The sequence below is a fragment of the Stenella coeruleoalba genome (assembly GCF_951394435.1).
Source record: "Stenella coeruleoalba genome assembly, chromosome: 1".
Lineage (NCBI taxonomy): Eukaryota > Metazoa > Chordata > Mammalia > Artiodactyla > Delphinidae > Stenella > Stenella coeruleoalba.
In genome coordinates, this window is record NC_137169.1 from 176,443,173 (window position 1) to 176,470,823 (window position 27,651).

Here is a 27,651-nt window from a genome sequence, read left to right on the forward strand (position 1 = left end):
AACACAGTTAATTTTTAGTAAAATTGGTGGGAAGGAGAACTCTAAACATACAAATGAAAATACACTGTTAATACGTAAAGTTCACACACTATCTAAAAGCCATTACAACCTGGGCTATAATTTCGTAATATGCAATTTGACAATCTTAATTAAGAAGAATGTTTATGAGGAATAATGAATTCAGTAAATTACTTCTTGAACATCTATATGTCTGGCCCTGCATTAGGAACTTGAAATACAAAAGTGAAAAATACATAGTCCCTGGAATCGAGAATAGTTTAAGTGTGACAGTGATATAAACCTTCCTTGTTCAAGCAGCATTATAATTACTAAAAGTCCAAAACAGATTATAATGGATATTTATACAATAACATCTATTTCTAAGTCATTTTCTGTGCAGACTTCACTGAACAGAATTTAATCCTTTATTAATGACTCACAGTTACTATAAGCACAAATACACAGACTCTTTTTTAAAGAAATAAGTTTATTTATTTTTATTTATTTTTGGCTGCATTGGGTCTTCATTGCTGCGTGCAGGCTTTCTCTAGTTGTGGCGAGTGGGGTCTACTCTTTGTTGAGGTGCAAGGGCTTCTCATTGCGGTGGCTTCTCTTGTGGAGCTCTAGGCATGCGGGCTTCAGTAGTTGTGGCACGTGGGCTCAGTAGTTGTGGCTTGCAGGCTCTAGAGCACAGGCTCAGTAGTTGTGGTGCACGGGCTTAGTTGCTCTGTGGCATGTGGGATCCTCCCGGACCAGGGCTCGAACCCATGTCCCCCTGCATTGGCAGGCAGATTCTTAACCACTACACCACCAGGGAAGCCCCAAGTACACAGACTCTTGGGGTATACCAGGATTATCTGCCCTTAAAGTAAAAGCCCTCAAATTCAAGAATCTTTGAGATATGTGTTTTTTTGCTGTTTGTTTTCTGTATATCATTTAATTTCATCTCTGTCCTTCTCTTCCATCCACTCAAACTTCAACCAACATTTTTTGAACCCTGCTATATCCCAGGCAATGTTTTAGGTGCTGGAGATACAATGGTGAACAGGAGAGACAAAAGCCAAGGCATTAAGGAATTTATATTCCAATGGGAAAGCAGATAATATGAAACAAAATATGTCACAAGTGCTCCAAAGAAAACTAATGTAGGCTAAAGGGATAGAACAGGCTATTTTAGGGTAGGCTGATCAGGGAAGGCCTTACTAAGGAGGTGGCATTTGAGTAGACACTACATGAAGTGAGGGAGTAAGCTATGTAGACATCTTGGGGAAGGGCCTTTCAGGCAATTGAAAGGGCTCACAGATGGGAATGAGCTTGGTGTGTTCAAGGAATAGTAACAAAACAAATGTGGATGGAAACAGTGAAACCAAGTGAAACTGAGTGTGGGGAGGATGACAGAATATGAAGTTAGAAAGGCCCAAAGGGACGAGATCTTGCATACCATAGTAGGAACTTTCAATTTTATTGTAAGAGAAGCCATTTAATGGATTTTGAAGAGGAGAGTGACGTGATCTAACTTGCATCAAAAAGACACTGGTGACTATAGAGAGGCAAGAGTGGCTGTATGGAGACAAATTCAGGAGGCTGCTGCAGTGTACTAAGAAAGAAATGGTTGCTAGACAAGGATGGCACTGGTGGAGATGGTCAGATTCAGAGCATGTTTTGAAGACAGAGCAACAGGATTTGCTGATGGACTGGAGATGAGGTATGAGGGAAAAGAGAGGCTAAAGGTTTCTGGCCTGAGAAACTGATGAGAGGTGATGCTATATGGAAGAGAAAGCACATTTAGTGATAAAATAAATTTGTTCACATAAGTTTAAGATGCCTATTAGACATCTAAGTAACCAATCAGATATCATTCAGAGGAAACAGTATATAATTTGGGAGTTATTAGCATATAGATGATATTTATAGCCATAGGCTTCAATAAGATTGCCTAGCTAGGAAATGAATGTAGACAGAGAAAGATCTGAGCACTGAACCCAGTGGTACTTCCTAACATTTAGATGCCAAAAGAAAGCTAGAAAGGAGTCTGGGAAAAAACTGCCAGCAAAGTTTAATAAGAAAACCAGCAGAGTGTGGCTTCCCATCAAAATCAACTGAAGAGTTTCAAGAAGGAATGATCCACAATGTCAAAATGCTGCTGAGAGGTAAGTCAAATTCTGTTGGGAGGTTTAGTAGGATTATGCCTCCCTTGTTGTTACATCATTTCTTGATGTTGGGAATGTACTTGTTTCTAGCAATTCCTCCTACCTCTTTACAATTTTTAACTGCTATAGAATAGAATATTATATAATTAATTTTCTTAAAATTATATGCGAAGTAATTGTAAATAGGTTCTGGAAAGGATGTGAGAGTGTCTCCAAAAAGCAAAGTAAATGACCTTAGTGCATAAATTTTGTAAAATCTTATTTACTCTCATCTGTGATCAAGGGAGCTGAGGTTATTGATAACTAAACGCTGAAAATGATGGAGAATAAGGAGTCACAATCTAGCAATGTTTAAAGGGATAATTATATCCAAAGGGGAAAACAAACCAAAATAACCAACACCCACCCTCCATCATTTATAAAAACAAAAAACTTAGCCCTGACAGATTTCTCTTTCAGTAGCTTTGGTAGTTTGGTAGAGGGACAGAATATGACATAAGCAGATTAGTAATAATTTAATTCAAAATTTAAACTACTCACCGGCAAGCACAAGGGTAATATTCAGTACAATGAATATTCCACAAAATAGGCCAACTCTAAAAGTAGTCCATGCTGGTGCAGGCTGTGGACAGAAAAATAGCATTTTGAGTAAAGGGCAAAATATTGAATACATTTAGTATACAGTGTAATAAATTAGCACTATAAGCCTCAAAGTTCTACCATGAACATATTTTATGATCTGAAGTTTTGTAAATCTGGACCAGGGAATCATCCTTCATTATCCAATAACACTAGAATTGAAGTGCCAGTTTATTCTAATTATTTTACAGAAATCTGTGTCACTAAATAAAGAGAATTAGAATCTCAGGCATCAAATTATATATATACTGAGTTTTCTTATAGGAGAGATTAAAGTGCAATTTCACTTTTACAGTGTGTACATATTTAAATTTTGTAAGTCAGTATTACTCAATTAGAGTTCACATATTTGGTACTATATAATTAAAGACAATGATAAAAATAAGAATACTCATTTTCTGAGTACTTACAGTATTATATTGGAGTACCTTAAAGTGAATTTTTAAATATACACTCATGTCAGAATCTCCAGGATGGGGGCTTTCCTGGTGGCACAGTGTTAAGAATCCGCCTGCCAATGCAGGGGACACCGGTTTGAGCCCTGGTCTTGGAAGAATCTACGTGCCATGGAGCAACTAAGCCCGTGTGCCACAACTACTGAGCCTGTGCTCTAGAGCTCTCACACCACAACTACTGAAGCCCACACCCCCTAGGGCCTTCATGCCACAACTACTGAGCCCACGTGCTGCAACTACTGAAGCCCACATGCCTAGAGCCCGTGCTCCGCACTAAGAGAAGCCATTGCAATAAGAAGCCCACACACCGCAATGAAGAGTAGCCCCCGATTGCCCCAACTGGAGAAAGCCCACATACAGCAACAAAGACCCAACGCAGCCAAAAAAAAAGAAAAAGAATCTCCAGAATGTGTACATGCAAAAATTATTTTTCTCTATTATAAATGTAATTTTAAATTTAGAAAATAATAAAAAGAAATCTACTGCTTTCCAAAATAAATAAAAGTGCCTGATACTTTAAACATAAATAGATGAGAAATATGGAGAGATGATCTTATCAATTTAAATATTTGCTATGAATGTTATAAGAGAAATTGTAGTAGGTGATATTACATTTAAGATTCTTCAAATGTTTTCTAAAACCCTTTAAATGAAAAAAAACACTGAGACTTACTCTGACTTATTATTCATCAGTAATAGATAACTCTATATTAGTTTAGGACTGAAAGCATTCAGAAGGAAGATGGTCATTTGTCTTTTTCAAAAAAAAATTTTTTAATTGTGTAATTTATCATATTTACAAAAGTATGTGTGTGTGTGTGTGTGTGTGTGTGTATACACACACATATACATATAAATAATGTATTTGGACTATTAGAGACAATAATAAAAGGTACCTAAACCTATCACCCATCTTTAGAAGAGCACATTTCCATTTCTTTGAAATCCTTACCCCTTCCAGATCCAAAATCCTTCCCTCCTCACCAGAGATAACCATTTCCATGTTTTCTTTAGCTCTATCCCTTCTACATGCAGTCCTAAAGACTTAATTTTTCAAAGTTAATTTCCTTATTTTTAACAGCTTTATTGAAATATAATTGACATACAATGAACTGCACATATTTAAAGTATAAAATTTGTGTCTTTCCTCTCTGGATGCTTTTAAGATTTTTCTTTAATTTTCAAGCAGTGTGACTATAATATGCCTGTGTTTTTTTGGTTTTTTTGTGGTATGTGGGCCTCTCACTGTTGTGGCCTCTCCCGTTGTGGAGCACAGGCTCCGGATGCGCAGGCTCAGCGGCCATGGCTCACGGGCCTAGCCGCTCCGCGGCACGTGGGATCTTCCCAGACCGGGGCATGAACCTGTGTCCCCTGCATTGGCAGGTGGACTCTCAACCACTGTGCCACCAGGGAAGCCTCATGTGTGTTTTTTTTAACTGTTTTTCTGACTAAATTGACATACAATAAACTGTACATATTTAAGGTGTACAAAATCTGATATTTTGACATATGTAAATGCCTATGAAACTATCACCATAACCAAGGCAATGAACATTGTCTATCATCCCCAAGAGTTTCCTTTTGGCCTTCTGTAATTCTTTTCCTCTTACCACATCCCATCCCACCTCCAGGCAACTGCAAACCTGCTTTCTGCCACTATATGTTAGTTGGCATTTTCCAGAGTCTTAGGTAAACAAAACCATAATATATATATTCTTTTTTGGTCTGGCTTATTTTTTCAGAATAATTATTTTGAGATGCATCATGTTATTCCATATATCAAGGTTTATTTTTTTATTGCTGAGTAGTATTCCATTGTATGGATATACCACATTGTTTACCTATTCACCTACTGATAGACATTTGGGTTGTTACCGGTTCTAGGCTATTATGAATAAAGCTGCTATGAACGTTTGTTTTTATATGAACATATGCTTCATTTGTCTTGGGTAAATACTAAGGAGTGTAATGGCTAGATCTCACTGCAGGCGAAGGTTTAACTTTTTAAGAAACTGCCAAATTCTTTTCCAGTGTGGTTATATCATTTTATACTCCACCAGCAGCATATGCGATATCAGAGTTCTTGGTCCTCCAAGATTCAGTATGTCAATCTTTTTAATTTCAGTCATCCTAATAGGTGTGTGTTATCCCATTGTGGTTTTATTTGCATTTCCCTATTAATGATACTAAGCATCTATTCACATGCTTATCTGCCACCCAGACATCTTTGGTTAAGATCTTCTGACGATTTTTAAGTTGGGTTGTTTGTTTTCTTATTATTGAGTACTAGAGTTCTTTATATGTTCTGGGTACAAGTCTTTTATCAGATATATTTCAAAAATATTTTCTCCTAGTCTGTTGCTTTTCATTCTCTTAACGTTGTCTTTTGAAGAGCAGGAGTTTTTAATCTTGGTGAAGTGCTTTTGGTGTCATTTCTAAAAAATCTTTGCATAACCCAAAGTCACCAGGACGTTCTCCTATATTTTCTTCAAAAATTTGTAGTTTTAGGTTTTCATTTAGGTCAATGGTACATGTAAAATTAATTTCTATACATGGTATGAAGAATGTATGGAAGTTGTGCGTTTGGTTTTTTTTTTTAGCATATGAAAGCCAATTGCTCCAGCCCCATTTGTTGAAAAGACTATCCTTTCTCCAGTGAACTGCCTTTGCATATTTATTGAAAATTAATTGTTCATATATTTATTGGTCTACTTTTGGATTCTCTATTCTGTTCCATTAATCTATTTGCCTATCCTGACACTAATAACACACTGTCTTGATTACCATAGCTTTAATAAGATTGATACCACATAGTGTTAATCCTTCAACTTAGTTGTTCCAAAGTTGTTCTGGCTATTCTTGGTCCTTTGTACTTTCATATAAATTTAAAAATTTGCTTAATAATTATTTTTTAAAAGCCCTGTTGAGATTTTGAGTTAGTTTGTGTTGTATCTATGAATCCATTTAGGAAGAAATGATATTTTAAAAATACTGGGTCTTCTAACTTCTCTCATGTATCTTTAATTTCTCAATAGTGTTTTATAGTTTTCAATGTAAAAGTATTGCACATCTTTTGTCAGATTTAACCCTAAATATCTATGTATTGATCTTGTATTCTGCAACCTTGCTAATAAAGTCAGTAATTAGCTCTAGTAGCTATTCTATAGAGTCACTGGATTTTCTAAATAGGTCATCATGTCATCGGCAAAAAAAAACAAACGAAACAAACCCCACCAGTTTTACTTCTTTCTTTCTAATCTAAATGCCTTTTATTTCTTTTTCTTACCTTACTACACTGGCCATAATCTCCAGTACAATGCTGAATAGAAGTGGTAAGAGTGAATACACTTGTCCCTAGTTAGGGAGAAAGCATTCAGTGTTTCATCATTAAGTATGATATTAGTTTTAGGTTTTTCATAAATACCTTTTATTGGGATGAGGAAGATCTTTCTGTTATTCATTTCCATTCCATTCTGGTCACAGAACATATTTTCTATTATTTAAATCCTTTTAAATTTACTGAGATTTAGTTTATGACACAGAAGATACCACTTAAATGTCTTTTGGTATAACTACTATGTAGATATCATTTAACAAATGCTTTTTTAGGCACAACGATTGCATTTTAGAGGAAAGTATGTAGTAGCCCAGACTATCTGAAGCCCTCCCACTCCCATATCATCAGATAAATATCTCATCTTAATCAGTTGGTCTGACGAAGTTAGCGTGTCAGTAAGAATAAACAAGAGAAGTAGTACAGGATAAGAAGAGAAAGGTGGGAAGACATTACAATTTATTATGAAGTGAGATTTGGCAACTAATTTTTTAAAGTGAAAATAGCAATAGTAATAAACACTTATAAACTTTGGCTGAAACCTTTTTTAAAGTAATGAAACTAGTATATTTTATCAGCTAACAGATCATGTTGATTATTCAATAGGTAAAATGAACCAACCAAACAACTGGAAACAAATACGAACCTGAGCAGCTCCCAAAGGGGGAACACGTAAACGCTTCATAGCTTTTTGTCTGTCACCATCTTCAAGTTCATTGGTCACTACAGCCTAAAAGACACATTGTTAACTTTTAACACAGGTTATACTGAACTTGAGTATTGCATAAATAATTCTGAACCATTTATATATATGGTATTCTGATAACCCCCTGGTGAATATATACTGAATAAAGCAAAAGAAAAAATCATGAGTAAGAATGTATGTATTTAAAGCAAGCAACTAATAACAAAAGGAGAATAAAAATGAGGAGTTATTTCATTAAAAATAAGACATTAATATTATTGAAAATATGTGGTATATAAGTGAGATTCCTGTACCTCAGTTTCAGAGATGAGCTGGTTGATTTTCTTGCATGTATAAAATGGAGCTACTTCTACATGAGCCACTCGCCAATCTGCTCCACGAGATGTTTCCAGGATCTTGTCATGCTTTTTAAGGATTTTTCGGAACCCTGTAAAATTCAGATTCTACAGAAAGAAATGAGAAACACTACTATAATTTCCACCACCATGAGAGAAGATGAAAAATAATAAGCCCTTTGTGTTGACTGAGTTGACTGAAGATTGAGTACTGAGGGAAATGGCAATGCTTTCATAAAAGCATGTACTATAAAAAGATAAGACTCTTCTTTCTTATTTCATTTATTCATTTCAAGGTAGTATGCTATCAGTAATACAAAGAAACTCTGGATTATGAACCCTATTATTTCTATTTCATGTAAATTAATGGAAGTCTTAAAACATTTTTATTTCCATTTTCCTATGTACAACTGTTTTCAAAATAGTTAATTTATGTTATTTTGCTTCTTTGATCAAAAGCATATATTCAGAAAATCCTCTGGATTTATCATGAACTGAATACATTTATTAGTTCTTTGCTTTTTGCAGGCCTGGTATAGCTATGTATTTCCCCCTGCTATGTATGAACAAGCACAGGAAATGGATAATCATCTATCTTTCTTAACTTTTATTTTGTTTCCATCCATTCTGTTTGGGGATGGGTGTGCAAAGAGTCAGTGGAAAAGAAGAAGTGATCATACTTACAGGGTTTTGCTGATAACGGGTAGGAGCTTGTACTTTTCCTGCATTTCTACAATATCAAAATACTATACTTTTCTATATTCTCAAATCCTGTTGTTCTTTAATCAACAGACAAAAAAGCACGAAACTGTGGATTTGCAAGGTTCTTTAAATCAGAGGTCTCCCAAATTTGACCATATATCACCATCAGTAAAAAAAAAAATTGAGCAGTCACTCCAAATTAGGTTTTGCTTGCTTGCCTGTTTGTTAATATTGTTTTTCATACTTTAATGGGTCATCTTAAACTCTCCTTGCATGTATACACCATGATTTGGAGACTGCTTTCAATTCATTTTCCTTTCTCATCATTTTCAAAATAAATGTATTCTTACAGGATAGACAGTCTCAAAGGATAAAGGACAGATCAGAACTTTTATAATTAACAATTATTTTCAAGAAGCTTTTTATAATGACCCAAAACAAAAACTTCTGGCAAAGTTAATAAAGTAAAATTTAACAAGGGTATTTCCCTGTAAAATTTAACAAGGGTATTTCCCTGTAACTTTTATAATTAACAATTATTTTCAAGAAGCTTTTTATAATGACCCAAAACAAAAACTTCTGGCAAAGTTAATAAAGTAAAATTTAACAAGGGTATTTCCCTGTAATATTACACAGGAATTCCTGTGTAATATTACACAGGAATATGAAATGTTAATATTTTATATCACTACAAGCAAGAAGAAACACATTTCTGTTTCTTTTTAAAGATAAATTATAAAGCTATGGGTAAATTTCAAAGGAAAGGAATTTCCCATCATATATACCTTATATAATTACTTTCCTATTCTTCTAAAGTTATTTTCTGAGTTATGTTAAATGTTAAATATGAATGTTAAATATTAACATTGAATGTTAATGTTAAAATATTATTATGTTAAATATTAACATGTTAAAATATTAAATGTTAAAATATTAATGTTGAATGTTAAAATATTAAATGTTAAAATATTAAATCACCAAAAAAGAAAGCAGAATTATGAAAGGGAAAGATGGAAATAAGTACATGCATTAAACTTAGATTACTACAGATACGGCACTATAATTACTTTTTTTTTTTTTTTTTGGCGGTACGCAGGCCTCTCACTGTTGTGGCCTCTCCCGTTGCGGAGCACAGGCTCCGGAAGTGCAAGGTGAGCGGCCATGGCTCACGGGCCCAGCCACTCTGCGGCATGTCAGATCTTCCCAGACCGGGGCACGAACCCGTGTCTCCTGCATCGGCAGGCGGACTCTCAACCACTGTGCCACCAGGGAAGCCCTATAATTACTTTTTATTTTAAAATTCCAATATTTACCCATGGTAATACTTGTATTATATAACCTCTAGTTTTTATATAGTGTATGATCCTGTGATGATCTTAACCAGATTAGAAGTAATAATCAAAAGAATAAAATGGAAAAATAATAGCACATAAGGTCTCTTTAAAGATTAGGGAGATGCTTTTGCCCATTTAAATGTTTATTATTTAACGAATAATCTGTTTTTCAATATATTCTTTATAGATTTAACTATGTGAACAAATCTATAAAGAATTACAAATGAATAAATGCCAAGCATTTCCATAATTTAGCATACCTGGTAATTCAACTTTTTAGGTTGGGTTTTAAAATTTCTTTTCTTTCCCAAGTTTTGTTTTAGTTTTTGTTTTAAATACAGTCATATTGCAGCCTGTGGATAATAAAACTGAAAGGGTTCTCAGTGGAAAGTTGAAAAGTCAGTATCTTTTACACTATTAGTGTTAGTTGCAGGAAAGTTAACTATACAGCTGCTTTCATGGAAATTTTGCTGTGGTGGAATATAAAAGTTCTTACATAGCCAGCAGCGGTTGGGTAGACATACATTATTTCTTATTTCTACTCATTACTTAGAGATGCCTCTAAAAATAGGAAGCAAACTATTACTCTTTGAGTCAAGGGCTACTCCTGAATACCGTACAAAAAGGTTTTGGAAAACTGATCTTCAAAAACAGAAGTTTTGTTAACATTATTTTACCATCTCTGATAACCTGGTTTTTAGCCAATTAAGAACCTTTGAAATCCCAATAAGAACAGAAAGAATAATGACATGCTAAGAATTTCCCTTTTTGGATTGACCCATTAGTAGAGCTCAAGGAAATTCCATTTATTTTAATTTCTCAATCATTTAAAGGTTCTATCCTCCACAGTAAAAAATGAAGTACCTGATAGTTCTGCAGCAGGATAAGACTGAGGTAGAACTCGCTGAAGGCCAGTTTAAGGTCTTTAAGATTCCTATGTTGGACACGTTCCTCATGGGACAGGTGGAAGACTGGCTTTCTGCGTTGTCGCAGTGTAGTAACACCAGTGCTTTCTTTCTGTGCATCCAGTGATGACTGAAGTTCATTCTGAAGTGTAGCAAACCTGCGCTGAGCCTCTGCGAGCTTTTCTGTAAGAAGTAAAACAGAACTGTCAAATCATCAAGATAAAAAAGCTGGTAAAAGTTCTCACTGACGTCTGAATTTTTACTAATTAGTCTGTTTCCCTAAAATTTCTAGGGAAAAAAATGCTACATTTAATATTTAGAACTAGATAGGAAAAACATGTTTCAGTGTAATACCCTCCTTTCATTCTACCCCACACTTCCCCTCAGCAAAACCTCAAGTGTACCCTTTCTTTTTACAGATGAAGATTGAAGACACAGAATCTAAAAGCCGTGAAGAGTGAGAATACAAAATGGTACAGCCGCACTGTAATTTGGAAAACAGTCTGGCAGTTCTTAAAAAGTTAAACATAGAGTTACCTTAAGATCCAGCAATTCCACTCCTAGGTATATAACCAAGAAAACTGAAAATATACATGCACACAAAAACTTGTACACATAACACAAACTGGGACTCATAATAGTCAAAAAAGTGGCAACAAACCCAATGTCCATTAACTGATGAATGGATAAGCAAAATATGGTATATATGTACAATGGAATATTGTTCAGCCATAAAAAAAGAATGAAGTATTGATACATGCTAAAACATGGATGAATATTGAAGATATAATGCTCTAAGTGAAAGACACCAGACATAAAATGCCACAAAATTGTGTGATTCCACTTATATGAAATGTCTAGAACAGACAAGTCCACAGAGACAGAGAGCAGATGAGTGGTTGGCAGGGCCTGGGGGGAGGGAGGAATGAGGAGTGACTGCTAATGGGTACAGGGTCTTTTTGGGGTGATGAATGTTCTGGAATTAGATTGTGGTGATGGTTGTACAACCTTGTGAGTATTTATGCTTTGAATCTCTCTCCTCAGAAATAACTCATTCCCTTTTAAGAGCTCACATGAGTAAGTCAGGCTTACCTGGAATAATCTCACCTTCTTAAAGTCAATTGATTTGAGACCTTAATTATACCTGCAAAATCCTTTATAGCAGCACCTAGGTTAGTGTTTGATTGAATAACTGAGAGAAAGTATGTGTATATCAGGGGGAAGGGATTTTGGAGGGCACCTTAGAATTATGCCTACCACATACTTTGAACTGATGCAAATTTCTGAAGACTCCAAATGCCATTTGGTCCCGCAGTCAAAATGGAGATATACAGTTGTTCAAGTGATAGATGGAATATTAGCCCAGGTTTAACTCAGTGGACCCAGTTGGTTCACAGGCTCACACTATGATTATATTTCCAGTTCTGGAATGTATAACTGGAATACAAATACTGGGCTACTGGTGGAATCTCCACATTTGACTCTGATCCAGGAGAGGAAGGGCTAGTGGAAGTTCTGGAATTTCTCCCTATCAAGATAGTAAGCCAAAAGCACAAACATATCCCTAGGGGAACTTCAGAGATTAGTGCCACCACCAGGGATGATGTTATCTATCACATCTCCATTTAACTCATCTGGTTAGTCTGTGCAGAAGTTGGACGAATCTTGAAGAATGAGTGTGGATTATTGTTAAACTTAATCAATAATGGTCACCCTGAAGGCAGCTGCTATTCTAGATGTGGTATTATCACTGGTGCAAATCAACACAGCCTCTAGCACCTGGTATGAAACTATGCATCAAATAATGCAGCTACTTACCTGGCAGCAGAGGCTAGCAATGAGCTCCAGAAATGATACCATTCCTCATTGGAACTGACTAACCACCTAGCGGCAGGTTGCATGCACTGGATGCAGGGGGCAGAGATTTGTCCTCTTTGGAACAAGTGCTTTCTTTATACGGATGTGCCTTCCCTGCTTATAATGCTTCTGCTAGCACCACTATCAACTGGAATGCCTTATCCATTTTCAAGGTGGTAAAGCAATGAGCATATCTATGGAATAAAACGGTTTTATCACATACCCAGAAATAGCTGGCCTAACATAAAGGCTTACTGAAATGAGTTGGGAGACAAAACTCTCAAAGGTTGGGGTTCTGTCTTTCAGAATGCAGTACTGAGACCATTATTTGGTTCTATCCTAACCACAGCCAAAATTCAGTCTAGGAATGAAGGGGTGGAAGTAGGAGTGGCTCCTTTCACTATTATATCTAATAATCCACTCAACCTGCAACTTGAGCTCTGCCTGTTGGTTAGTCCTCAAGAGGAAATGCTTCTTTCATAGGAATACAACAATGGTTCTGTTGAATTGGAAGATGAGACTGCCACCTGGCCTTTTTTGGACTCATCATACCATTGAACCAGTAGGCAAAGAAGGTGTTTACTAGTTAAAGTGATTCTGATTCCAAGGGGAATAGATAACACAACAGTAGCAATGAGCATTGTGTCTGCCACCCAGGAGACTTCCTGGAACACATCCTAGTACTTCCATGACCAATAACAGAAGTTAATGGAAAACTAAAGCAATCAAAAAAAGACAGAATTACTAAGGATTCAGCCCCTTCAGGAATTAAAGTTTCGGTTATCCCACCCAGTAAAGAACCCTCACCAACTAAGGTACTGGCTGAGGGCAAAGGAAATATGGAATGGGTAGTGGAAAAAGCAAATAACAGATATCAACTATCACTTCTTGACCTTCTTGTTCTGTCTTTTACATACCTTGTATTTTCCTCTCTATCTCTGTGCTGCATTCTGAGTTACTACTTCAACACTACCAGTTTATAAATTCTCTTTTAAGGTCTAACTTACAGTTTAATTGATTAAGATATTAATTTAAGTAATTATATTGTCATTTAAAAATTTCTAATTGGTTATTTTTTTTTTTTTTTTTTTTTTTTTTTGCGTACATGGGCCTCTCACTGTTGTGGCCTCTCCCGTTGCGGAGCACAGGCTCCGGATGCACAGGCTCAGCGGCCATGGCTCACGGGCCCAGCCGCTCCGCGGCATGTGGGATCTTCCCGGACCAGGGCCCGAACCCATGTCCTCTGCATCGACAGGCGGACTCTCAACCACTGCGCCACCAGGGAAGCCCTAATTGGTTATTTTTAAAAGTCAATTTTGATAGTTTCTTATTCTTTGCTCATGGTTTTGATACTTTCTTTTATGTCTATAGCCATATTAAGTATATGTTTTATTTTGTACCTGATAATTTGCATATCCTATACAGCAGGAGTCCCCAACCCCCAGGGAACTGGGCCACACAGCAGGAGGTGAGCAGCGAGCAAGCCAGCAAAGCTTCATCTGTATTTACAGCCGCTCCCCATCACTCGCATTACTGCCTGAGCTGCGCCTCCTGTCAGATCAGTGGCGGCATTAGATTCTCATAGAAGTGCAAACCCTACTGTGAACTACACACGCGAGGGATCTAGGTTGCGCGCTCCTTATGAGAATCTAATGCCTCATGAGAGGTGGAGCTGAGGCAGTGATGCTAGTGCTGGGGAGCGGCTGCAAATACAGATTATCATTAGCAGAGAGGTTTGACTGCACAGAGACCATAAAAAATCAACTGCTTGCAGACTCATATCAAAACCCTATCAGTGAGTGTCAAGTGAAAACAAGCTCAGGGCTCCCACTGATTCTGCATTATGGTGAGTTGTATAATTATTTCTATTATTATTACGTTGTAATATATAATGAAATAAAGTGCACAATAAATGTAATATGCTTGAATCATCCCCAAACCATCCCCTGCCCCCCCAGTCCGTGGAAAAACTGTCTTCTGTGAAACCGGTCCCTGGTGCCAAAAAAGGTTGGGGACCACTGCTATACAGCTTTTAAGTGTTTTGTAGTCTTCCATAATTGTAAGAAATGGAACTATTCACCTATATTCAAATTTCACATTTAAGTCAAAGGGAAAATGAATCTAGGGTTTTTTTAAAATACAAGTTAAGCATTTCTATTGCATATGTGTTTGTCTTATTATCCTCATGATCAAAAACAGTATAGAACTTCTTGGTTCACAGTGCACTTTACATCTCAGCAATTTTTTCATGATGCTCCTAGGCCGAAAAATATACCAAACACTTCTATTAAGTAGTTAGGTTCAAACAACTTAAGTATTTACGTCCCAACCACTTCATAGCTATTTGCAAAAATATTATACACAAATACAAACACATATATAATGAAAGAATGTGAAGGTTTATCCAAAGTCCACTATAAATTATTATGCTAATTAAAAGCCTCAGGTAATTTAGTAAGATCGAAAAGCCAGAATATCCTAAGTAGCATGAATGATCAACTTTTGTTGTTAAAACATTAATACATGAGTTTGCTATTTGTTTAGCTTCCTTAGCCAGAGTTGTCAATACATAAATTTTGTAATTATTTACATCTTTCAGTACAAGGATATTAAAAATGTAAGAAGCCCCAAAAAATGGATAGAAAAAGAACCTGTATGCCAGCAATAAGCCAACAAACAGCCTCTCCATCTGGCAAACTCCTTACTCATTTTACATGGTTAATCATAAATATCATTTTCTATGTAAAATTCTTCTCGTCTAACAACTCTCAGTCACAATTTGAAGCTCCTTCAAGGCTCTCATGGGACTACATATATGCATACATAGAACACTGCATACAATTCTTTGTTTATATTTTTGCTTTATTTACTAACTGTGAGCTCTCTGAGGGCAATGGTTCTATAATCCTCATCTTTTATGATGAACAATTTTTTTACTCTTTTTGTTAAATCCTTTTTTTTTTTTAGATGTTGGGGGTAGAAGTCCATCAATTAATTTATTTATTTTTGCTGTGTTGGGTCTTCGCCTCTATGTGAGGGCTTTCTCCAGTTGTGGCAAGCGGGGGCCACTCTTCGTTGCGGTGCACGGACCTCTCACTATCGCGCTCGTTGCGGAGCACAAGCTCCAGATGCGCAGGCTCAGTAGTTGTGGCTCACGGGCCTAGTTGCTCCACGGCATGTGGGATCCTCCCAGACCAGGGCTCGAACCCGTGTCCCCTGCATTAGCAAGCAGACTCTCAACCACTGCGCCACCAGGGACGCCCCTAATATCTTTTCTTCAGGTATGTTTTACATACCATAAAATTCACCCACTGTAAGCATAAAGTTTGCTGATTTTTTAGTAAATCTGTAGAGTTGTACAATCATCACCACAATCCAATTTTAGAACAGTTCCATTACCTCATACACTTCTGTCATGGTTGCTGGCTGTTGATCCTCACTCCCACCCCCAGGTAACCACTGATCTGCTTTCTCTGTCTACAGATTTGCCTTTTCTGGACACCTTATATAAAGGAATCATACAATATGTAGTCTTATGTGTCTGTCTGGCTTCTTTAACTTAGCATGATTTTGAGGTTCATTCATTTTGTATGAAACTACTTTTATCAGTAGTTTGTTCCTTTCATTGATGAACTGTTTTCCACTGTATGGATACACCACATTTTGTTTAAATGTTCATCAGTTCATGGACATTTGGATTGTTTTTAGTCTTTTTACTATATAAATTATGCGGCTATTAACATTCACATACACTTTTTTTGTGTGGACTATCATCTTCATCTTTGCAATAGCAGGTTCAATCCATGTTTGCTGAATGAATGAATGAATGGATATGTAGGAAAAAAGTTCTCTCTAGTAATCCAAGTTCCTATGTAGAAATAAGGAAAAATAAAACTTTCAAGGGTATTTTGCTACTTTCTTTAAACTAGTGATTCTCTTCCTTAAGGCACGACTGTCTAGAAGAGCATAATGAAAGAGAATCTCTACGTGGGAGTGTCGAGGATAAAGCATATGTTACTTGAAAAAAAAAATTCAATATTACTACAGTTATGGTGTGAGATTTTTTAACTTATCAAAGGGGCATAGGTTTAAAAAGGATGAGAAACACTGCTTTTGACACCAAGTGTCCAAGTCTATTTTGCAATGATACCTCAGTTTTCTAAAGTTAGATCTCCAAAAAGCTCAAATACATGGAACAGCACAGAACCTAAAAAGAGGTATTAAATGTGTATATAAAACTTATTTTGGTCTATGAATGAAAATCTACAAATACAGTTATAAAAAATAAAAATGAATATTCCTAAGCAATTTTATAAATACTGATGAAAACAGCCTATTTTGGCAATAAATTCCAATTTCTATTCATGCCAGTGAATCAAGTCACTCTAAATATGAACAGATTATTATCTTAATAATATTTGTTTAATGCCATAAGCTCTCATACACTGATAATAAAATATTTGATAAAAATTTCCAATAACCATTCAAGACTTTCAAAGTACCTATGTGTCCCTCAAAGAGCTAAAAAAAGATTATCAAGATCTTTAGTTTTAACGAGATTTGTATACATATTTTTACTTTTAGAAAAGTTATTTTAGAAATACAAGGTATCTTCAAAATAGCAAAGCTATCATGTTATGCAACTGAAGAACATTTCTTGATAAAGTTAATGTCTTAGAATACTTTTATTGTCTTTCAATGTTATCATCTTTCTGATTCAATTTATGGATTTCACTGTTACCTGAAATACAAAGTAAGTTTATAAGAAATGTTGACCCATTATAGGTGATTCAGGATAGTTAATCTTGTTGCATTACATCCTATTTTTGCACGGCTTTTTCTGGAGTTCTTACCTGAAATTCTGACAACCTCAAATACTTAAGTCTAAAACCTCCATGTGTGAAAATAGCATCCTATTCTTCCATTCCACTTTTCTCTCTAATCAATAACACTCCTTATTTTCTTACAACTCCAGCCTCAGCTGACTATTTGTTATCCTCCTCACCCCCAAATATGTCACGGACTTTAATGCATTACACATCTGGATAGGTTTTTCCCTTGTCCTAGAACACCATACTCCAGCTCTCCCTACTCCCCACACAGCCATTCCCGAACACACTCCTCCAAGAGGATATGGCAAATTTAAACGTTTCCATTTATGCTTCTTCATGTTCGCTTCCACAGTACGTTGTACAACTCTACAATAACAAATATTATAAATTTTTTTAAAGATATAATTAGTAAAGAAATATATTAGATGTACTCTGATATTTTCCATTCTACTATATTCTATTCATATTTTAAAAAAATGTGCTGACCCTGTGGGTCACTTATTGACCCTGTGAGTCATTTATTGGGTTGCAACCTACAATTGTTTAAAAGAACACTAATTTAGATGATAGTCTGCTTTTTTGTGAAGATGCCATCCTAAAAACCTGTTACCCCGTGACTATGGGCATTGCCCATGCTTTCAGTCTTAGAAAGAAAGAAACGAAAAGAAAAGCTAGGAGGGAAGGAGGAGGAAAGAAAGAAGAAAAGACAAAGAAAAGGTTGGTTTCCCATGGCTTGTTTTTGTTTTTTTGTTTGGGGTTTTTTTGCGGTACGCGGGCCTCTCACCACTGCGGCTTCTCCCGTTGCAGAGCACAGGCTCCGGACGCGCAGGCTCAGCGGCCATGGCTCACGGGCCCAGCCGCTCCGCAGTATGCGGGATCCCCCCAGACCGGGGCACGAACCCGCGTCCCCTGCATCGGCAGGTGGACTCTCAACCACTGCACCACCAGGGAAGCCCCGATCACTTTTTTAAAGAAAATGAAGAAAGCAACATTTATTGTACATAGAACGTAAATAATTGTAATTTTAATTTTCATCAGATGTGTTAGAAAGAAAGCAAGCCACTCTAGCTGCTTTAATTCACTTCCCCAACTTCCCCTAACCTCCCATCCTTTAATAGCTTTTAAGTAACTTATTCTGGGGACTTCCCTGGTGGTCCAGTGGTTGGGAATACACCTTCCAATGCAGGGGATGTGGGTTCGATCCCTGGTTGGGGAACAAAGATCCTACATGCCGCCCGCATGCCACAACTAGAGAGCCTGCACGCCACAACTACTGAGCCCGCACACTCTGGAGCCCGCACGCCACAACTAGAGAGGAGCCCAGGCACCGCAGCAGAGGATCCCATATGCCACAATGAAGATCCCACACGCCACAACTAAGACCCGATGCAGCCAAATAAATAAATAAATATTAAAAAAAAAAAGTAACTGATTTTGTTGTAATGATGTAGGAAGAAACGCTAAGACAATAGAATTTTAAACAATATTACAAACCTATGGTCACCCTACTTAACTAAATATATTTAATCCACATTTTAACACATGAATAAGCAAAGAACAAAACTAGCCATTAAGTCACAGTTGTGGGTACTAGACACATATAATCACCTGTGAAATGAACATTTAGTATTTCAGTGAGAGAGTTTCTTATGTTTCATTATTATACAGTGCCTCAAATTCAATAAGAATAAAGAAAAGTAAACATATAGCAAGATACTGTATAATAGGATTACAGGAATAACTGTATAATAGGAATAGTTTTGAGTAACTATTATCCAATTGGTCTTACATTTACATGGAGACTGAAAATATTTTACAGCCAAGAAATAAATCTGTTTCTATTACCATTATTTTCCTACTTATGAATAACACTACTGTGATTTCCTACCTTTCCTCCCTCCTTTTTGGTAAAGAAAGGAAAAGCACATAACAGTGTTGTGAGTTCCTAACATAAAAACTGAAGTCAAAAATTAGGACAAGCCAGATAAAAACCCTGAAATTATTTCCTTTAGAAACAAAGGAAAAAGCATTTAGATATTTAAAATATTCCAACCAATAAAAAGGGCTTGCCTGTTTTAATTGTGGAATATTAAAAGCAACAGATGTAGTCTAAGAGTTTTTTTTAAATGTAGGTGCATTGGGGCTTCCCTGGTGGTGCAGTGGTTGAGAGTCCACCTGCCGATGCAGGGGACATGGGTTCGTGCCCTGGTCTGGGAAGATCGCACATGCTGCGGAGCGGCTGGGCCCGTGAGCCATGGCCGCTGAGCCTGCGTGTCTGGAGCCTGTGCTCCGCGACGGGAAAGGCCACAAAGGTGAGAGGCCCATGTACCGCAAAAAAAAAAAAAAAAAAAAAAAAAAAAAATGTAGGTGCATAGAAATACTGCTTAGAAGCCAAGTATTTTGAATGGAGGGAGAAAGCAAACTGGTTCGAGAAAAGAGAAAGATGTGACATGAAGTAATTTGTACTCCCAATGGAAAAGGACATTACTGGTCATCATAAAAAAAAGTTTCTAGCACTACAACCTTCAGTTTGTATTGACTGATACCATTTTCAGTGCGAGAAGACACCTGGGAGAACTCTAGGTCAGTGATCAGCAATGTTATCACCAAAAGGATACCTCCTTTAAAAAATTTCCCTCTCTTCCCATGGTCTTCAAATGTTTGAAGATTTTATCTATAAATCTAAATAAATACCTATATCTTATTAGCCAAAAAATATGTAATAAAAAAAGAACAATAAAATAACTTACATTAGGTTTTGTGAAATATTGAAAATAGCTTCTGACTCCTTACATGTGAAATCCCAGAGGGCTGGGAATCAATTTGCTCATTTTACAAGTAAGTACGTAGAGGTCAAGGAAGGTTACATGGTAAACGTTTTCAAAAAAAATAATAAGGTTCAAAAATCCAAAATGTAATTGATAGGTAATAGACTTTTATGAAAATAAATACATCCATATTTTAGTAGTATTCATTCTGTTTTGTTGGTTTAGCTTTTATAGCATTTGGGCAGGGGGTACTTCAAGGTTTCAGTCAATACTATATCTCACCTAAAAAATAACCATTTTTAACTGACCATTAAATAATTCGTGAGGTGTAACTGGGTGGAGGTAGGGTTTATAAGATGAACTCACCCCTATATTATTTATAGTTCTTCATGTGCCCTAGTATCTGAGGATTGTAGTATACAAGACAATCTGCCATGGAGAAAGTGGCTAAATAAGGAGAAAAATGACACAATCTAGGACAAGCACCAATTCTACTTCTGTCAATCATGTCTTCATATTACCCATCATTTCCTGACCTGGCAAAAAGTCAGTCTGAAGACTACCAATTTGTACCTACTCCTTGATGACATCAAGAGACATGCCCTAATGGCTCTGCCAATAAGCACAGAGAAAGGAAGTCATTAAATCATAGCCCCCAAATTTTTAATAGTAGAAAGCCTAAAATTATCTTTGAAAAGTAACCAAGTCTAAAATACCATTTTGCAAACTGAGGGTTGTAACTCAATATGAGATCATGAAAGCAATTTAGTGTATCATAAATCAGCATTTAAAAAATCAAATAGAAACAATTAGAGAATACAGAATATAAGTAGTAAGAATAAGTATTGTTTCATGAGAAAATATTTTTAATCAAATATATTGCACATACACACATATACAGATGCATGCAAACATATAAAACACACACATCTGTCTGTGTAATGAGGTCATAATTTGTATGTATTTTTTACTGTTAACTCAAAATATATAAAGTATGTATCTATTGTTAAGAGCAGATATTTTTCTTTGTAAATCAAGAAGCTTTATCTACTTTTTGTAATCTAATTTATCCAATTAGAGTTGGGTTCAGAGATCCTTCCCAGAACAATCATAGTAAAAGAAAAATGCTAATAAACTTGACCTTTATATTTCTCATTTACAACCTTAGATCATACCCAATAGACTTTTCTCAGTCGAAATACTCTTTCCACTGCAAATGCCTTCCTCTTTTAGTCTCCTCTTCCTCATTCTACATTATATGGCTGCCCTCTCCTCTGTCTACATTGCTGGTTCCTCTTTATCCTCTTACCTCCTAATTGTCGAAATTATTTTTGTCCTTGAACACTGTTAATTCCTTCTGTACATTTTTCCCTTGCTGAAAATCTATGCATTTGCATGGTTTCAAATAATATTTCTGTTTTGTCTCTGCCTTCTAAGTGCTTGTAACATAGTGAAAAGGACGTGCATATATGCTATGCCCTTTCAGAGCTCTGTGCCTTTGCATAAACTACTTCCTCTGCCTAGGAAGAAATCCAGCCATAAATGAAAGATGAGAAGGAGAACACAGAGTTAAGATATTTGCTTCCCTTTTTTTCAAGATGAGGTGATCCCATTTATTTTTTTATATTTTTTTAAAATTAATTAATTTATTTATTTTTGGCCGTGTTGGGTCTTTGGTGCTGCGCGTGGGCTTTCTCTAGTTGTGGCGAGTGGGGGTTACTCTTCACTGCAGTGACTTCTCTTGTTGCGGAGCACAGGCTCTAGGTGCACAGGCTTCAGTAGTTGTGGCATGCGGGCTCAGCAGTTGTGGCTTGCGGGCTCTAGAGTGCAGGCTCAGCAGTTGCGGCGCACGGGCTTAGCTGCTCCGCGTCATGTGGGATCTCCCTGGACCAGAGCTCGAACCCACGTCCCCCTGCACTGGCAAGCGGATTCTTAACCACTGCACCACCAGGGAAGTCCTTGCTTCCTTTTTTATTTATTTATTTTCTGTTTAAAGGGAGTGATTTGCTAAGGAAACTAATCCATTGAAAAGGGAAGTTAGAGGAAAGTTATTTTCTTAGAGGAAATAATTTCTGGAACAAAGTCTCCAGGAGCTGAAATTCAGTCAGTAGTTATAGAATTTTCCATAGACTGAAGAGGTATATCTTTTCTACAAATATTGGAGGAAAATAAATAAGGGTAAGAATATCTATAGGTATTTGGTGGGAGGGGAGTGGCACAGATCTGCATAAGTATTACACACCAAAAGGAATTGAAGGCCTTTATATTTATTTGTAAAGTAGGAGGTATAATGAACATGATGGGGAAGATGCTTGGGTCAGAGAATTCAAGAGAATGGCATAGGGTTTAGAAAAGCACTTTGAAATATGAAAAAGGGCACTGATCAGGATCCACAGGCAGCTTTGAGAACACAGTTAAGAATGCAATAATGAATTTACAGTGGTTCAAATTTGTTCTGCTGTGATTTTTTTTCCCCGGCTGTCCTAAGCAGCCTGGGGGTAGGCATGAAGAAGGTAAAAGGTTGGACTGGTCCACGGTTGGAGTTTTGCCAGGCAGAGGCAATCAACACAAGGCAATGAGGGTAAAGGGATTAAAAGCTCAAGGACTGATGGAAATGAAAGTAATTCGGGGAGGGGCCTGGTCAAATGGAACAGAATGAGGTAGTCAAAAAAGGTGAGTTCTATGAAATGAAAAAACAGATGTTAAAGGAGTAGGGGAGTAAACATATATAAAAAAAAACAACAATTTAAAGGGTCAGACATAAATAAATAGAAGTTCTAATATTTTCTTTTCTTCTCAAGAGCATCTTGTAGATGCTACTCTGGAGACCATACCCTAGAGAGACAGATATGAGTGTTCCACACAACGGAAAGGCATAAAAGTGACATAATTAATAAGCTGCAACTGTGTCATTCAGCTCTGAGAGAAATGATAAAACCAAGTTTCTGACTCTTTAATGCTTTGGACTGGGCCACAGTGAAGCTCAAGGTATTGAGTCATAATGAGGTCCTGAAATCCTTGCAACTGCAAGAGAACTAGGCAATGACCATATAAGGCTCAAACAGTGAAGTACCAGATGCATTCCTACCTCAGCTAAAGAAAATATCCTTTAATTGCAATATAGTAAGAAAAGCCCCAATTTTAAAATGATCAGAAGTTTCAACAATGACACGGTAGAGTTCCTACTTCCTTAGCAGCAGAAATTGTCTCTTGTATATTGTACCAAACAACTACTTACCTGAATAAAATGTGTTGATTTTGGCAAGTTCTTTTTCACAGGTTTGGAAAAATTTTTCTTCAAACTTGGCAAAATACCTCTTTACTGTGTCCTCATCTGTAACTGAAAGCAAGGAAAACAATATTAAAATTTAGTGTCCAAAGGCGAACTAGGAAAATTATGGAAATAAAAATTTAAATTACTACTTTCTTAGTCTTCGAATGTCAATATATGTATTTCTTTGAAAAAAATGAACTGTGAACTATATTAAGAAAAGGCTAATCAAAGGCCTCTTCACAGGAACACAATTATTTTTTAATTGAATGAAGTTTTCTAAATCTCTACTATAATAAACTTATAGTGGTGGACAAAATACGTGTTCATAAGACTTCAGAAGACACTACTGCAGAGGTGATCAAGGGAAACTAGGTGCTGGGAGGTGAAGTGAGTAGGATTCAGCAGAGAGTAAATAAAGTATCTCAGGATTAAGTACTGCATTCACAAAATGCAACAGATAATGAAGACATGAATATGTAATGTGTTTCTGGAAAAAATGAGTTGATTGTTCTAACTATATTAAATTGCTATCTACTCATTTTTACCTTAGCTGCACCAGACACAGAGAAAGAGATGTAGACTGATAGTTATAAATTAGATATTCCAAACCTTCAGTTGCTGGGTAGGAACATAAATGAGTTAAGTAAGTGGGTAATTGTGCAAGTATGGTGACAAATGGCAACTGACACATTCAGGATAAGTAGTGGTATGGATTCTGGTGAAGCGGAGAGCACAAGTCCATCTAGCTAGTTGCTGCTCAGGTTGTCAGATCTTCCAATTTTTCAGTCAGAAGCCATAAATCTAGGTATTTTAAAAACACTGTGTGGGCCAATCAATATATGTCTTTGCAGGCAGGATCCACTTTGTGAGCTGTCATATAGCATATTGATTTACTGAATCTCGTAGTATAGATATATATAGCTTCAGGAACCCCAAGCCTAAAAAGGGTATGTTTCTTGCCCAAGTAAGCTCTGACTAGACTCCAGATGCTAATCATAATTTAGAACTACCTTATTTCTGGATCTCTGGGGCACTCTAAGCTTGAAATGTCTACAAAAAGTACAGGTTCTTTTACAACCCTCAGATGCTCCAAATCTTAGTGCAATCCTGGAAACCCTTAAATAATTCACCTGTCCAGTAATAAGAGAAACAGTATTTCCCTAAGTAATATGTAACACACATACACACAAATTCATAGTACCAGAGATATTTTAAAGAAAACAAAAGCTTAAAACGAAGTTTAAAAAAGCATGTTGAATCTATTCATTTAATTTGAATATACAAATGTAAAAAAAAAATAGCACTACTACTTCTCTATTTCTTATGCTTTAGAACGGAACAGCCAATGCAGGATTCTACTGATTGTGCAGTAAAGAAGGGACAGCTACTTTAAGTACCTCATGTAAGCTTAGCAATTTAGGTACAATAAAGGCTATAATTGCCCAAGGCCAGTGAGAATTATTTTTCCAAACCATAAAGCAGGTCAAAGCTTTTTTTAAAGCTGACCTTGAGTTAAAGATGCTCCATGGTAACATATGCTGCTCTTGTTTTTTGGTGGCAGGGTGGGGCTGGGGGACCACGCTGTGTGGCTTGCAGGATCTTCGTTCCCAGACCAGGGATTGAACTCAGGCTCCCACAGAGAAAGCACAGAGTCCTAACAACTGGACAGCCAGGAAATTCTCCAGATGCTGCTCTTATAATACATCTGGTTCTAGTTGATATAGAATAAGAGTAAATCTTACTCTACTTTACCTACTCTTTTTTTTTTAATTTTAATTTTGTTCTCTATTGTATTGTTAGAGAAGAAAACCCCAAAGCAAAAAGTGGGCTTGGTCATATTTACTTTGTTTCCCTATTAATAGACAACTTTCATTACCATAAAATGATGGAAATAAAGAAAGTTGTCCCTCAAAGTGATTTAAATGTAGTTTCTGTTTAAAAAATAATTTTGCAGGGGAGGAATAAATTAGGAGTACGGGCTTAACAGATACACACTACTATATATAAAATAGATAAACAACAAAGATTTACTGTATAGCACAGGGAACTATATTCAGTATCTTGTAATAACCTATAATGGAAAAGAATCTGAAAAAGAATATACGCATATATAACTAAATTACTTTGCTGTATACCTGAGAGTAATACAGTATTGTAAATTAACTATATACTTCAATTAAAAAAATAATTTTAACATATATGAATGTTTCTATATGATGTTGCATATTCAGCAACATCAACTATTCAAAATATTACTAAGAACCTAGAAACAACAAAAAATCTAAGCCTCTGAGAAACTAAAAAGCGTGCAATAAATTTTATGTATTAAAGCATGAACATTCTACCCACGAATCAATGTCATATGAATTCTTCATTTCCTCGATCTAGAGACTATTTTATCTAAAATACCAGCAGTCTGTTATCTAGTTTTCTAGTTCACATATAACTTAACAGCCACAAATCAGAAGAGGGTCGAGTAAGATTACAGCAACACTAAGAAGTAATAGCAAACAGAGAGAGAAGAGGAAAAAAACTATAGATAAAAGTAGCAAGAATAGCTGTGTAAAATAAATTAAATGAAGGAAAATGTTCTTGTCATCTCAGATTTCAAAAGACACAGTAATCTACTGTAATTAGAAGTACACTATTGGTAAAGAAATTAGGAAAACACAACAAAAAGAAGAGAATAGAGAGTCCAGAAATAGATCAGCATAACACAAATTTAGACTGAGATAAAATGGTATCAAATCAGTAAGAATGGACTACATAGCAAGTAAGGTTGGGTGAATTGGCTACCCACTTAAATAAACTCCAAATGGAGTTAAAGAAACATAAAATACTACAAAAAATTAAATAACTCTACATGAAGAAGCTTCCTACACAGTACACAAAACAGAGAGGATAAAGAGAATGACTGACATTCTCACAAAATGAAAAATCTCCATATCAAAAGATACCAAAAGCAAAGTTAAAAGATGAACGACAGGGAAAACATACCTGCAACATTTAAAATAAAGAATTCACATGCAAAATATATTTTACAAAACTCTTACAAATCAATATTAAAAAGATACTCCATAAGAAAGATGGGTAAACTAGAGAAATTTATGGAAAAATATACAGTGTACAAGTGAAAGGATGTTCAACATTCCAGATATCAGATAAATGCAACTTTAAAACAATGAAAATATAATTTTTCAACCATTGGATTGGAAGCAATTTTAAAATAGTGGTATTATCTTGGCAGTGGTGAAAGTAAATGAACACTATCACTCCCTGTTGGTGGAATGTAAATCTGTAAAGCCTTTTAGGAAGACAGTAACTATCAAAATTTTCAATGTGTTTAATCCCACATGTAGGAAGTATATTCTAAAGGAATCTCTGCACATTACTTTTAATAGTGATAAAGAAAACAAAGTGATATCCAACAAAAGGGGAACAGTTACATAAATTACAATAACATTATATAACACCATGCAGCCATTTTAAATATGATATGCATATATCTTGGTATTTATGAAAATCCCAAGACACAATGCTGAGGAAAAAATTTAAATAACAGAATATATACAGTATGATTTCATTTATGAAAAAATATAAATTAATATTCATATGTACATTCATAGAAAGAAGAGTAGAAGGATGCATACTAAACTGTTAATTGTGGTTAACTCCTTTGAAAGAGGAGTAAGTATGAGAGGGATTCTCACATTTTACTGTCTACACTTATTATGTTGTATTTATTGTATCCATTACAATGAAATGTATTTATGAAGGATAAACTTTATTGTATAAATAAAAGGTATTATTAACTGGAAGAAAAAAGAAACATGTCACATTCAATTCTTTAAATTATACCTAACCAGCATAGCTAGTTTAAAAGAATATAGTAAAAACCTAACCAGCATAGCTTGTTGAAAAAAATATCTATGTCAGAATTTAGAGGTACATAGAATGACTAAGACTTTCACTTCAGTAATGAGTTGGTAGAATGCTGATTTACAGAACATGAATTTCTATTATAAGATGCTTCCTAAAATCTATCTGCTGAATAATATTAGAAATCAGTAACTAAATTGAAGGAACAGAGAATTTCAGCATTCAGAAATCAACTCGTCCAAGTTTCTTGTCGTATAGGTGAGGAAATATAGGTGTAGAGAGCCTAGATAATGTAAGGTTTTTTTTTCACCCCCTCCAGCAACAATGTAAGTTTTACAGAGACTAACTGTACTTTCTTATTGTAAAATAAAGAATATCAAAGTGACTACAATGTGTTACATGGGTGTTATGAACTGAATTGTGCTCTCCACGCAAATTATCCCAATATGACTGGATATGGAGATAGGACACTGACGAGGTA

At 35.9% G+C, this 27,651-nt stretch overlaps 1 protein-coding gene across 1 annotated transcript in view; it reads right to left on the reverse strand.

Moving 5' to 3' along the window:
• XPR1 (xenotropic and polytropic retrovirus receptor 1) overlaps positions 1–27,651 on the reverse strand; it is a 199,441-nt gene that overhangs the window by 55,685 nt on the left and 116,105 nt on the right. Inside the window, exons 3-7 of the mRNA XM_079918229.1 lie at positions 23,256–23,357; positions 10,520–10,743; positions 7,578–7,727; positions 7,225–7,308; positions 2,691–2,772 (exon numbers count right to left, since the gene is read on the reverse strand). Coding sequence (XP_079774355.1) covers positions 2,691–2,772; positions 7,225–7,308; positions 7,578–7,727; positions 10,520–10,743; positions 23,256–23,357 — 642 coding nt within the window. The remainder of the gene's footprint in view (positions 1–2,690; positions 2,773–7,224; positions 7,309–7,577; positions 7,728–10,519; positions 10,744–23,255; positions 23,358–27,651) is intronic.